Source organism: Gigantopelta aegis, chromosome 4 (assembly GCF_016097555.1).
Source record: "Gigantopelta aegis isolate Gae_Host chromosome 4, Gae_host_genome, whole genome shotgun sequence".
In the NCBI taxonomy this organism is placed as follows: Eukaryota; Metazoa; Mollusca; class Gastropoda; order Neomphalida; family Peltospiridae; genus Gigantopelta; species Gigantopelta aegis.
Genome location: NC_054702.1, coordinates 53100643 through 53115906, shown reverse-complemented (window position 1 = coordinate 53115906; position 15264 = coordinate 53100643). Strand labels below are relative to the sequence as shown.

The window sequence follows — 15264 nt, the reverse complement described above, 5'->3', positions numbered from 1 at the left end:
TGCCTTGCCAAATGATCTATAGTCCGTCCCACAGGGACTCCAAACCCCGAGTGAGTGCTCTGCAAGAGTCAATGGGTAGGTGTAAACCACTTGCACCGACCAGTGATCCATAACTGGTTCAACAAAGGCCATGGTTTGTGCTATCCTGCCTATGGGAAGCGCAAATAAAAGATCCCTTGCTGCTAATCGGAAAGAGTAGCCCATGAAGTGGCGACAGCGGGTTTCCTCTCAAACTCTTTGTGGTCCTTAACCATGTCTGACGCCATATAACCGTAAATAAAATGTGTTGAGTGCGTCATAAAATAAAACATTTCTTTCTTTGTAGGAGATATCGCTGGCACTACAATTTGCGATATCTCCTGCGATATTCTCCTAGGCGATATCGCTTCTTTTGTTACGTCACTGTGTACGTTTCAGTGCTAAACATATCATGAGTGACGTCACGCCACTGTCGTTACCCACATTACTGACATTGTTTACAATTGTCGTAAATGAAAAGAATGATAATGGATGATCAATAGAATACCCCCTCGAGTCTTGTGATATCATAATTTATCAGCACGAGTTGATAAAAGTATAAAAATCATCGGCAAGCCTCGCATTTCATACTTTTATCAACTCTTGCTGATAAAGTATGATATCACAAGACACTCGGGGAGTATCCTCTATTTATTCAGAAGCTAGTCATACTCAGACCAATACTCATCAACCAGCACTCTTATGATTCTACGAATACTCATTCAGACAATATATTCAAATAAAAGTCTTGAAAGAAAAAGGTTCAGTGAATAGCAGCTGGTAATTTGTTTCTTCGTTTTCATTTACCTACAACACAATCAATACACAAAGTCATTTTATTCAGATGTGTTTTATTCTGCACTGTTGACAGTTTGGGAATTTTAACATCATTCTCTTCCACAATGGCACAACCTGAAAAACAAGAGCAAACGATACAGGTGTTAATGCAAGACAATAGCTAATACACTACAAACAACAACAAAAAACCTACCATAATAATAACTTGTTACTTTGGTGTCCTAACTATTTAACTACCACGACCGCAAATCGTCCACAACAAAGAGAGGATATTCGTGTACCAATCAGAATTGAATTAGCTTTACGGAGATGCATAATTTCTAGTCTTTGGCGTAGACTAATCGTTACTTATTACATGCATTCACCAACAAGGAGCGAGACGCGGTCGGTTTGAGATCGATCCACGTCGGTGGGCCCATTGGGCTATTTCTCGCTCCAGTCAGTGCACCACGACTGGTACATCAAAGGCCGTGGTATGTGCTATCCTGTCTATGGGGTAGTGCATATAAAAGCTCCCTTGCTGCTAATCGAAAAGAGTAGCCCATGAAGTGGCGACAGCGGGTTTCCTCCCTCAATATCTGTGTGGTTCTTAACCATATGTCCGACGCCATATAACCGTAAATAAAATGTGTTGAGTGCGTCGTTAAATAAACCATTTCCTTCTTTCCTTCCTCACCAAATCCCGTATCTGTGCTGTTTCTCATCGTGGTGCAGGAGTGACATATTCGTATGGGTTTGTCTGAGAGAGACGAATACAGCACAATCTCTATAATGTTTTGTTTTAAATACATCTGTGACGTCACTGTATTGTCTTAACGCTCCATTATTTTTCAGTAATGGAGCGATGATTCCATAATAATTTCTCCATTACTAAGTTATTAAAAATACTTACATATACTGACATAAAGTCATTATTTGTTGGTGTATTTTAAGTAGGGGAATATCTTCGTAACTCTCCATTCAAGAGAAAAAGAAAAAAAATCGGACTCGGCCCTAACGGGCCTCATCTCCATTATTTTGCAGGAATGGAGAGTTACTCGGATATTCCCCTACTTAAAATACATCACTAAATAATAACTGTATGCCAATATATGTTAGTATTGAGTTTAACACTAGTGATTTTGGTGGGTTAATTAAGTAGAATTCATCTCTTCATTACCTAAAAATAATGGAGCGTTGAGACAATACTGTGACGTCACAGGTGTATTTAAACATTACGTAATGAGTTCTACAAGCATCTGAAACAATGTTTTATTTTTGTTTGTCATTTTGTGTTGATAGTTCGATGCACTATTCACGTGTTGACCACAACTCCATAAAATATTTTTCCTTTAGTAGCAAGCGATCTTTTATATGCATCATCCCACAGATAGGATAGCACATGCAACTGCGTTTGATATACCAGTCGTGATGCACTGGCTGGAACGAGAAATAGCCCAATGGGTCCATAGTCGGGGATCGATCACAGACCGAATGCGCATCAAGTGAGGGCCTTACCACTGGGCTGATGATTTTTAAAGTGTTAGTATTCTAATTGAAACAAATGTCTGGATCAGCCGAGACTGTAATGATTAAAAGGTGTTTCTGTTGTGAGTTTGTCAAAGATCAGTAATCTTATAATGATATAGTTACCTGGTTAATTGATCACTGCTCGTCATTCAATTCTTCAAGAGAGCGGAGGTCATCGTCTGAAGAAAAATACAATATGTTGAAAAAAGTTTATTTTTATATTATTATTATTATTATTATTTTTTTTTTTGTTTTTTGTTACAAGAAATCCAGTTATTTAAATTAAAGGGACATTCCCGAGTTTGGAGCATTGTAAGATGTTTTCCACTAAAAAAATAGTTCTACGATTAAACATACATATTAAATATATTTTCTTGTTTAGAATATCAGTGTCTGTATATTCAATGTGTTTTTGGTCTTCTTAATATTTGTAGCCCAAACTGGAGTTTGTCTTAAAATAATTTCGTACGTACGAAAAAATAGTTTTTAGGAAATAAAAAGAAATTTAACCTACTACAAATATTAGGACGATCAGAAAAACGTTTAATATACAGCCACTAATATTTTATGTAGAAAAATATATTTGATATGTAATTACAGTCGTCAAAAAGTCTCTGTTAGTTGATAACATCTTAAACATTGCAGCAAACTCAGGAATGTCCCTTTAATGTATTGAAATCTGGAGAGTGGTTGGTAAAACGGTCGCTAATTGAACTACGTGAAAATTCTAAATCACGGGCTTAGCGTCTGACATCGTCAATGACTAAGTCCGGGACAGGCATGGGGGAGGGGAGGAGTAAGTCTGAGGTGGACGGAATTTGGAATAAAAAAATTTAGAAGTTAGGTCAAAGACCTAAAACCAAAAAGATAGCTGATACATCCTACACATGTCTGGATCCATAACTGGTTCAACAAAGGCCATGGTTTCTGCTATCCTGCCTGTGGGAAATGCAAATAAAAGATCCCTTGCTGCTAATCGGAAAGAGTAGCCCGTGAAGTGGCGACATCGGGTTTCTTCTCAAAATCTGTGTGGTTCTTAACCATATGTCTGACGCCATATAACCGTAAATAAAATGTGTTGAGTGCGTCGTTAAATAAAACATTTCTTTCTTTTTTCTTTTATATGCACATTCCACAGACATGATAGCACATACCACGGCCTTTTATATACCAGTCGTGGGGCACTGGCTGAAACGAAAAATAGCTCAATGGGCCCACCGACGGGGATCAATCCTAGACTGACCGCGCATCAGGCGTGCACTTTACGACTAAGCTACATCCCGCCCCGCCAAAATAAAGTGCATCGGACTATATATATCTATATAAGAGTCTAATTTTAAAAACACATGCCAGTTCATTTTCGTAAAAAAAATTCATAAAGGATCACACGAAAGACAAAAATGTTTGTTTGTTTACACTTAGTTTCGAGCTTCGGATTTAACCACTACACCACCGAGTCCGACTCAAATGAGTAAAAAGTTCATATGATTCCTGAGTGACATTATCTAGAAGTTTAGATTGGTCTTCTAACGCTAGATTCATTGTTTTATATATATATATATATATATATATATATATATATATATATATATATATATATATATATATATATATATATATATATATGTATGTATATATATATCAGGGTTGAAAATTAGCCGTCCTTTATTGGCTAAGGGCGACTAAGAATTTTACAAAGGTAGTCCGTTGGGCGACCATCGAGTTTAGGGCCTGACGAGTATGGTACCGTACTAGTTAAAAAAGAAATACACTGATACTGAATCGAGTATGACAAAACACACTACAGATCTGGCAGTAGAAGACTTAGAACATGTATAATATTATGACAGCGCCAACATAATCAATAAAGATAAAATTCATATAAAAACATTTTAATTCATACCGTCTCAAATAGCATTTTATTGGGGATAAAAGTGCAGTGTAAATTACAACAAAAATTATTTACAAATTACCATTAAACTGAATAGGTTAACTCTGGGGTTTTTTCAGATACATGTTTTAAGGCAATTGATGTAACATCCAAGGTAATCGGAATGACACAACCGTAATTAATACATGAACAAGGCCGTATCTCTGCACAAAGCAGTGTTGAAAGGTCAATTTGGCAAAATAGTGGATGATTTCATGGATCTATACCTAGTGCCTAGTCTATAGAACAGCCACTTCCGAGGAAATCCAGGGGCGTGCGCAGGAAATTTTACAGGGTGGCGGGGTCGAGGTGTCTGGTGAAGCCCGACACCGCGAGCGCCGCAGGCGCGAAGCCCCTGGCGGGGGGTCTGGGGGGCCCTCCCCCGGAAAATTTAGAAAAATTTACCCCTTCTAGGGCTATTCTGAGGTGTTTTCTGCTGGCTAGCCGAGCTGCTTTCTGACCCAAAAAAAATCGCCTTAAGGGGGGGGGGGGTTCCGACCCCACCCCCCCCCCCTGCGCACGCGCCTAAAATCATTTGCTCGGGATTTCACCCCTCTTGCATCGCCACAAAGTTTATTCCATCCCTCTTGCATCGCCACAAAGACGACCGCCATTCCCAGACGTTTATTAGTGTACACGCCTTTCTACCTTTAGTCTCTTTGTACTGCATTATCTTTTACCCTGTATTAAAAATGGGATTTAATATGTATAATTTAATGGTACTTTGTAAAGAAACATGTTTATTTATACTGGATTTCTGTTTTCATATTGTTTTTATTTGAGTTGGTATGGGTTTAAAACTCAATAACATGTTTTTATATGAATTTTAACTTTATTTATTATGAAGTTAAATGCCAATTCATCGGTTTTCTTTAATCCAAAAGGACTATGTACGGTGAGCACATGGTTATTATTCAATAACCCCCCCCCCCCCCCCCCCCCCCCCAAAAAAAAAAAAAAAAAAAAAAAAAAAACTATAGTTTTTATTTTGGCTGTACAGTTAAATTCCAATGTGATAATTCGAGGGCTAGTTGAATTTGAGAAGGGCCAGTGCGAATTTTTATCAACTGGCCCTGCTGGTGACCATGTTTTTCATGTTAATTTTCAACCCTGATATATATATATATATATATATATATATATATATATATATATATATATATATATATATATATATATATACTCACGGAAAAAAGTTCCTGTCCATCATTAAAATTTCAGTGAGACATATATTTAAAAAATAATACTAATATTGTGTTTTACATAGATGTACTATTTATCTGTCAAAAGTACAGTGATCCCATCCTTTCTTCTGAACCTGAAATACCGTCTACACAATGCTTGGTGCGCCGTCGGTGACGATATAACAGAACAACGTATTGACGTCATGTCATGGTCGTACTTTGTGATCACCTAATCGGTTGCGTACAGTTCTTCCACTGATTGGCCTTAACACAGGGATGTATTGGGATGTTAAACTTGTCATTTCCAAATGACTCCACATGTGTACCCGCTTGATACTGATGATTGGTTAACGTGACGTCACGTGTCGACTCACTAAACATGGAAGATCCCTAGTATTCCTAAACTGTCGAGAACATCTCCGCAGACACTGCATAGTTTTCTGATGAACACCAATGAACACCAAAATGACTAGCAACAACGTTTGTGCCATTCTAACTGCAATCTTGCCCATCTTTCGAAGAAGTTAATTTTCTTGGAGGCGTGACATCACACTGTCGACGATCGGATGCCAACAAAAGTATTTTTCTGAGTGATGAGAATCTATATAGCAGTTTTAGAGTCCAATGATAAGAAAAATTACGTCAAAGAGGAGCACGTGACCAAGAATGCTAGTAACGCAACTTATGATCACAAAGCATGAATAGCTCGTGCAATTGACTGGGCACTGCTGGGATATGGAAGGAAGTGGTTACACGTTTATTTACTGATTTTTTATGACCAGATTTCAAGTAAATTATATTCTATATGCAATTATTTGGTGCACAGGAACTTTTTTCGCGAGTATATATATGTATATTTCAGTACAGTCTCTACACATAAAGCTTACCGTCCAACTCTAAATTCTCAATTAAATCTTGAATGTCTCGCTCACTGAATAATTTCTCTAACTCTGTATCGTCCAGTGATTCATCCTCATCGGTCTCAGGTTCGGTCGCAACATCTCTACCTGTGAACAGAATCAATTAAGATACCACTGCTATGTCAGAACATATATATGCAGAAGATTGTTGATATTTGTTCTAATAAAAATGTGTGTGTTCATCGATACATATAATACGCAATGTAATGTAATACGACTGCCATTCACATATCACGCTGAAGATTGCATATAAAGATAATTCCATAAACACAACCGTGATGGATACGCCATTTTTGTCAATTACACAGAAGTAATATAATACGCAAGATGTCCATCGTTCTGATCGCTTCGGCTCCTTTGGTCTGGCACTACCGACAGCCTATTGCGGGCTATATTTCGAAAAGGCCTAGTGTTTTGCGTTTTGCAGATATTAAATCGAGTGCCATTCACATATAACTTCTAATATTGTTTATAAAAATAATTCCATAAACGCCAAACTCGTGACCTTAGGCTGCCATTTTTTTGTCATTTTGAAAACACAGCAGTGGCTATATATGCGACGGCAGTGTTTTTTAGCCTCGTTCAGCTTTGTTGAACTCATTAATTTTAAGAACATGGCACAACGTCGACAACAACAGAAGAATCCGTTTTATTATTATGTTGGTTTTTCTTATACCATATTTAAAGACGAATGTTGAAAATGTCTACTATACTGGCTCTTAGTATATATAGTATATAATTCACATTACACGCAATATTCACATACAAAACAAAACAAAATATTGGAAAGTGTAAAGTATATGAAAGATATCATCTTATTATTAAATTATATTTTTGTAAACACAGTGCTAAGCATTTTATAATTATTCTGTGTTAAAAATCATCACCATTAAAAATGTTCCGCTGCTTATCATCATGATCGCCATCATCACATCATCATCATCATCATCACATCATCATCATCATCATCATCATCATCATCATCATCATCATCATCATCATCATCATCATCATCATCAACATCACTATCGGTGGCATCGACCACGGCATTAGCTGTTGTAGTTGTTGTAGTAATAGTATTTAAAGTTAAAGTTTTAGAGCACATGGATGTCAAACATTTGGTAATTTTGGCATATAGTCTTAGAGTGGAAACCCGCTACATTTTTCCATTAGTAGCAAGGGATCTTTTATATGCACCATCCCGCAGAAAGGATAGCACATACCACGGTTTCTGATATACCAGTCGTGATGTACTGGCTGGGACGAGAAATAACGCAAAATGCCCACCGATAGGGATCGATCCCAGGCCGACTGCGCATCAAGCGAGCGTTTTACCACTGGACTACGTGCCGCACCCAGTAGTATTTAATAATAATGTTTATTATCATAGCTGGATAAAATGACAAAACATACATTTATGACAAAAGAGAATATTGTTGTTGGCTACCTTTGTTCATGGGTAAGATTCCAATGGGACCTGGGAATGGTCGAATTCCGATTGGACCTGGAAAGGGACGTGGGAATGGACGTCTAAACCAGCGTTTCCATCGACCTCCCCACCTGAGAGCGTCAGACTGTTGCAAGGCAACACAGGTGAATATCAACAGAAGTACAAACAGCTTCATCTGTAATGAAGAAATGCATAGGCTGAAAATGTATAGCAATAATTTGTGCTGTTAAAATGCAACCCTTCCCCCCATTAAAAAAAACCCACCCAGCTACACATCCCTACAAACAATAAACAAACAAAAACAAGAAAAAACCTTCCTCTAAAAGCAATGAAAAAAAGGTTAATCCACCAAACACAAGTAACAACCCCCGTTCCCTCCACAAAAAACCCAAAACAAAACAAACAAACAAAAACAACAACAACAACAAAACAAAACAAAACAACAAAAACAACAAACCACCACCAGCCATAACAACCGCGAACAAGATAAAAAAAAAAAACCCACAACACATCGTAACAAAATAACAACAACAACATAAATACATCGCACCAATTTGGTGCAGTAGCATTGTGATATCCATCGAATGAGTGATAAAAGTAAAAACATTCCACTTGGCACATAAGATCGGAGATGCCTCAGGGAACATTTCTAGGTGTAGGGACATTTCACCACTGATGTTTTGACAAAGCCAAGCATACAGACATTAGCCTATGTAGCAATTAAACCAGAAAAAGAAAACAATGTTTAATTTTCTGCCTTAGAAGAAAAGAATAGCCCCTGTGACGTGATTCTACTAAAACCAATAAGTTCGCCACCTGGACTGATGCTTATACAACTTTTAGTCTAGACTCGAAACTCTAATATAGTCTGAGACAGTATTGTCATGACAACGCCATACAACTTGTATGCGTGTGACGTCATTAAAGATTGAGTCTGGACTCTTTAAACGTTTTATAAGCACGGGCACTGGAGTTTGAAACTGTAACACTCTTTACTTCGAGCAGTCCAAAAATGTAATTAACTCTTATTAAATCTTGGTAGACAAGCAATACAGTCCGTCCCACAGGGAACGCCTTTTCTTCATGCTGTCGAATTTACTACGTTACTTATTTCTGATCCGACTGTTTGCTCAATTGGACAAAAACGGGTTTTTTGTTGTTGTTGTTGTTGTTGTTGTTTTTTGTTTATTTCCAAAACACTTTAATTTTCTGCATACGTCAAACAAAACTGAAATTAAAGAAAGAAAGAAAGAAATGTTTTATTTAACGACGCACTCAACACATTGTATTTACGGTTATATGGCGTCAGACATATGGTTAAGGACCACACAGATTTTGAGAGGAAACCCGCTGTCGCCATTACATGGGCTACTCTTCCGATTGGCAGCAAGGGATCTTTTATTTGCGCTTCCCACAGGCAGGATAGCACAAACCAAGGCCTTTGTTGAACCAGTTATGGATCACTGGTCGGTGCAAGTGGTTTACACCTACCCATTGAGCCTTGCGGAGCACTCACTCAGGGTTTGGAGTCGGTATCTGGATTAAAAATCCCATGCCTCGACTGGGATCCGAACCCAGTACCTACCAGCCTGTAGACCGATGGCCTAGCCACGACGCCACCGAGGCCGGTAAACTGAAATTAATTACAAAACACTTTTTAGTAGGAGGATGTAACGGACTACAGATCTATAGTCTTTCCCGGCTTCCATGAACATTGTTGTTGTTTTTTGTAAATAATTTCAGTTTCATTTGATGACAAAAGTAGAAGTGTTTAGGAAATTACCCCCCACCACGCCATTTTTGAGTGCAATTAAAAAAAAACCTAATCATTTCAGAAATAAATAGATTGGATTATAGATGCAGGAACCAACCCTGTTTTTACCCCATCATTATGAGAGTTGGACCTCTTTCAACATTGCCCCTGCGCGTGCTGTAACCTCACTGTGGTGCAGGGGTGTAACATTCTCTTTGAGAATGGCCAATACAGCACACAATTGAAGTTTTGAGTAAAAGTCAGTATCTGTCTGTGATATTTGTATTTTTGCACAGTTCTTTACACTGTGTTTTTGCTTAAATCTTGAATTTTTATATTGATGTTGATCATCACTTTATTTGTTTGCATTACCATAGTTGGACACCCAATAGCCGATGTATTTTTCGTGCTGAGGTGTCGTTAAACATTCATTCATTCATTTAGTCATTCATTCATTCTTTCAACATTGCATAACTTAACAGTCAAATCAACTAATGCCAACAAAACAAAATAACAAGGGGCACTCTTTAGTCTGGAACTACACTGTCCTACCGTACAATGTACAAACCGCTATACAAGCTGCAATAGTGGTCCTCAACCATATGTCCGACGTCATATAACCGTAAATAAAATGTGCTGAGTGCGTCGTTAAATAAACTATTTCCTTTCTAGTGGTATGGACCCTCAAGTGGCTGCTATGACATTTTAAAAATAAATGTCGCCATAAATAAATACAAAAATAGCACGATATAATCTCTATTTACTTTGTGAATTGTCAACTAACGAAGATGCAATTTCAACTCATCAAACTAGCATAATCACAATACAATTAACAGTTCAGTACAAGTATCAAGTGTCGTAAAACAGAAACTACAACAGCCACCACTTACCTCTATGTCTGGTTGGAGCAATGTGGCTTAACCCTACCCAAAATCGGCTTTTAAACCTTTCACGGTGTGAACAATAGACCGATGTGGTGTTTGGAGTATGCCACCCAAAATGTGTGAAATCCGGCTTTTGTGAAAACATCTGTGAACATCAAAATCGAGTAATTGTTTAGATAGTTGATTGTGTTTTATCGTTCCAGATAAATAAATAGATAACTAGTTTAACGTGCCCATATGCCACCGGGGTTTCGAACACGCCCATCCAGAGTCTGGCCTCCGATAAGATCGGTGGCCTGACTCGGGATGGGGTTGGGGGGGTGGGGTGGGGGAGGTAGAGTTGAAAATGGGCAGAATTTTAAAAATAGCAATTAGTAAAAAAAGTTAATAAAAAAATAAAAAAATAAAATAAAAAGTTACAAGCCAAAAATAAAAATAAGTGACTGCTCGGCCGAATATTTACATAATTTGGAGCATTTTAGAACAGTTCAAAAATAAATAAAAGAAAGAAGAGAGGTCTATTTAATAATATTACAAGAAGTAAGTAATTTCAACACAATTTTGAAAGAAGGTCTAAAAGTTTAAAGTCCGGTCTATATGTCCACGTCTAGAAAAAGTCTAGAAAAAGAGTAGTAGGGGCCGACCCCGCTTCCTATTTCTTCTTAGAGTACTGCTAGAACAGGCTCGGACATGTAGAGACTAAACGCGAACAACCGTGGCGTTCTCCAAAATGGCCGTTATACGAGTCACGGAGAAACAAGTCGATATAGTTAGCCGGAGAAATGACGTGGAGGCAAAGAATCTCGCTAAAAAAGAATCCAACCTGGTGGTGCAGGCTGTCGAAACGAGAAGCGTTCCAGCGTTCAATCAGTTCCAATGGGTGTATCCCAGTAGAAAACTGCATTTCGCTGACAAAAAACAAAACAAAAAACAAAATGGAGGATTCCCAAGTCGCGCACACGAAAGCACGTGCAGTATGCACAAGTGAAACAAACACGTCTTACCGCGTCGAGCTCCAGACTGGGAATGATCGTTCCAGAACTGATTGTATTTAGTAATGCAAACAGCAATAACAACACACACAAATAACAATGAGAAAAGAAAGACACACACACACACACACACACACACACAAACCTAAAAACACCCAACAAAAAACACCCCAACATACAAACATAAAAACAGCATTTTAATTCAAGCATAATATTTAGCCATCAACAGTTCGTGCTGATTGTTTATACATTTTGAAACAGTTGTCACCATTCAAAAGTGACCATTTAAAACAGTTTCACACAAGGAAACATATTAAAAAGAAGATTTAATTTAGACTGTATTGTTTGAGAAAAACCGTAAATAAAATGTGTTGAGTACGTTGTTAAATAAACCATTTCCTTCCTGTTTGAGAAAGGTCACAAAACTAATGTCCTAGGTATAGAATATAGCTCAGAACATGAGACAATTTTTTTTTAGAATATAGCATCGTCTTTTATTCCCCTGCATAGCATCGTTTTTTTTTATAATGTAGCATCGTCTTTTCTAGAATATAGCATCGTTTTTTGTTTAGAATGTAGCATCGTCTTTTGTTTAGAATGTAGCATCTTTTTTGTTTAGAATGTAGCATTGCCTTTTGTTTAGAATGTAGCATCGCCTTTTGATTAGATTGTAGCATCGTTTTTTGTTTAGAATATAGCATCGTCTTTTATTTAGAATATAGCATCGTTTTTTTTTTAGAATGTAGCATCGTCTTTTGTTTAGAATGTAGTATCGTCTTCTGTTTTCCTCCAGTCATGTACCATTGTTCGATTTGTTTTAAATATTATTTAAAATCTAGGTCGCATTCTAACTGAAGAACTGCCAAATGATGAATGTCCTATTCGATTTTCAAATTTGCAATATAATCTACAGTTTGTGGAAATGTGAGTTGTGGAAATGTGAGTGAATGAGTGTATACATACATACATACATACATACATACATACATACATACATACATACATACATATATATATATATATATATACATGCATACACACATACATACATACATACACACATACGCATAACATACATACACACATACATACATATATACATACATACATACATACACTATATAGATATTCATACATCAATACATACTAGTCAGTGCCAGGTCTGCCCACTGTGTCATGCACGTAAGCGGGATAGACCGCGTAGCTTGTAGGCCCATGGATATGGTTGAGTTAAACAGCATCCTTTGTATGGATGTCTGGATAGCTCAGAACATGAGACAATTCATGAGGCAAGAAAATATTTAATTATCCCCTGCATCAGTCCGTTAATATCTATGTATGTAATAGTCAAGTTCGACACACATACATTATATAGATATTCATACATTCCCACCCCCAAACCAAAAATAGGCTTAGAGGCTAAACTTGATAATGGCGTAATGGATACGGCAGGTTTTGACGACAAAATGAAACTGGCCGACTGTTTTCGGCATTCAACTGGAGAAAAAATCCCATTCACGGAAAACTCCGACTAGTTACCTTCAAACTCTAGAGTAGATCCTGAATTCATTAAAGCTCATGAAAGGATAGTTGGAAAAGTGGGTGATATGACAGTTTACACAAATCAGCAACATCTTTCTGTCATGGAACGTCGTGCTCTCGCTAAACTACGCAAAAACTGCAAAATTGTTATAAAACCTGCAGATAAGGAGTCAGCCACTGTCATTCATTTCAAGGGAGAACTATATCCGGGAAGCCCATCGACAGCTTAATAATTCAAAGTACTACAACAAATTAGACAAAGTTATTTGGCATGAGAATTGTAAAACGTTCAATGCAATTATTCAATGTCTAAAAGATCAGGGACATATTAATAAAAACAAGTAAAATATTTAGAAGCCAGGTCACAGTCACAAACCCGGAAATGTTATGTACTTCCAATGTCCACAAGCCAGTCGATACATGGACCGATATTAACACACCACCCGGTCGTCCAATCATTTCACACTGTGGATCAGAATCGTACAATATTTCAAAATACATAGACTTTCACTTAAAACCAATTGCATATAGACATGAAAGTTCTATCCTTGATATTGACTCCATGTACACCAACATAGGTATTGATGCAGGCATTGATTCAGTTAAGAGAGCATTTGATAAGCACCCAGATCCAAACAGACTAGATAAAACATTATTGAGCTGTTAGAATTAAGGCTAAAAGGACATGAGTTTGAGTTTGATGGAGAAATGTATCAGCAAGTGTGTGGTTGTACTATAGGCAAACGTGTTAGTCCAAATTTTGCATCTATCTATGTCGCCGAATGGGAAGAGGCTGCTTTAAAGAAATCGAGTAAAACACCTCTTTTGTACCTCAGATATTTCAAACATATACTTATTATTAGGCCACATTACAAACAAGAGTTTTGGGACTTTTTTGTACATTACAGACAAAACAGCCCTTTGAAATCAATGTTGAATCTGGTAAAGCCGTAGAAAGAGATAAAATAATGCTTTCAATAATTTACAATCGACGTAGCGTTGATATTGGTAAACTTGTGAAGGAGGAGTTTTTAAATCTGCAAACTGTTATGAAAAAACTTATTACACCATGTCCGGTTATTGCATACAGAAAACAAAATCCAAGTCTTCACAAAAACTAAATCCAAGTCTCCACACGACTACCCGCCGCCTAATCCTGCGTCTAAGCCTCTAAACCAGTCCATTTTTCAGCGGTTGGTTTGTTTGTTATCCCTTTTCCTAACAATCTTCTAAAAACAAATACATCGTATTCGGCTGATAAACAAAACATAGTACTAGCCAAATAAATCTTTTTAAACCAGACTGACTGAAAAACAGTTATATTTTGTATATCACAACGGTCAATTTAAAAACAATTTCGAATCCCTGGGGCAAAATTAGAAAATAATAATACACACACACACACACATACATACATACACACACACACACACACACACACACACACACACACATTCACAAGCGATCATCGTTTAACACTACAAATAGCCAGCAGCTAAAATGGACATACCAATTTAGAGAGGTGGTAACAACAGCTGTAGTCCCGGATGTTTAGTTGCAGTGCTACGCGCTATGGGAAGCTGTGGGTTAAGAATCGTCTTATTTGCGTTCAAACTGTGGGGCTCTGTTGCATTTCCACACAATTTCGTGTACATAGATACAGATAACAAAAAAAGAATGGTTGATTTGGCATATTTAGTAGTTTTCTTTCCCTGTCAGATTTTATAGTAATACCATTCAAGGCTTACAAAATGTTTTGTTTGTTTTAACCCACAGGTTTTCATAGTGTGGTTAGTGTTAATTAAATTATCTGTATCCGCAAATAACATCTGAATCATGAAGTAGAATTGCAGCAACGTTTAAATTGCAACAACTTTTAACTATAAAAGTAGTTAAATTAAAGTATTTGTTCGACCGAAAACGTTTTTTTAAAATATAATATTATTATATATGTATATCGAGTGATATATTTTTCGGTGGGCCCATTGGGCTATTTCTCGTTCCAGCCAATGCACCACGACTGGTATAGCAAAGACAGTGGTATGTGTTATTCTGTCTGTGGGATGGTGCATATAAAAGATCCCTTGCTACTAATGGAAAAATGTAGCGGGTTTCCTCTCTAAGACAATATGTCAAAATTACCAAATGTTTGATATCCAATAGCCGATGATTAATACAATGTGCTCTAAATGGTGTCGTTAAACTAAAAACAAACTTTATTTATTTATGTTTTGTTTTTTTGTCTACGATATAATGATATCAATAACTGAAACAAATCTATGAT

General features: G+C 37.1%; 1 protein-coding gene across 1 annotated transcript; it reads right to left on the bottom strand.

Annotated features, from left to right (window-relative positions):
- Nucleotides 1-852: 852 nt before the first annotated feature.
- Nucleotides 853-8011, bottom strand: LOC121370738. Its single transcript, XM_041496169.1, has 4 exons — nucleotides 7807-8011; nucleotides 6327-6446; nucleotides 2449-2504; nucleotides 853-930 (listed from the first exon to the last, which is right to left on the bottom strand). The coding sequence occupies exons 1-3, from the start codon at nucleotides 7982-7984 to the stop codon at nucleotides 2461-2463; spliced, it is 342 nt and encodes a 113-aa protein (XP_041352103.1). The 5' UTR covers nucleotides 7985-8011; the 3' UTR covers nucleotides 853-930; nucleotides 2449-2460.
- Between the last annotated feature and the right edge of the window lie 7253 nt (nucleotides 8012-15264).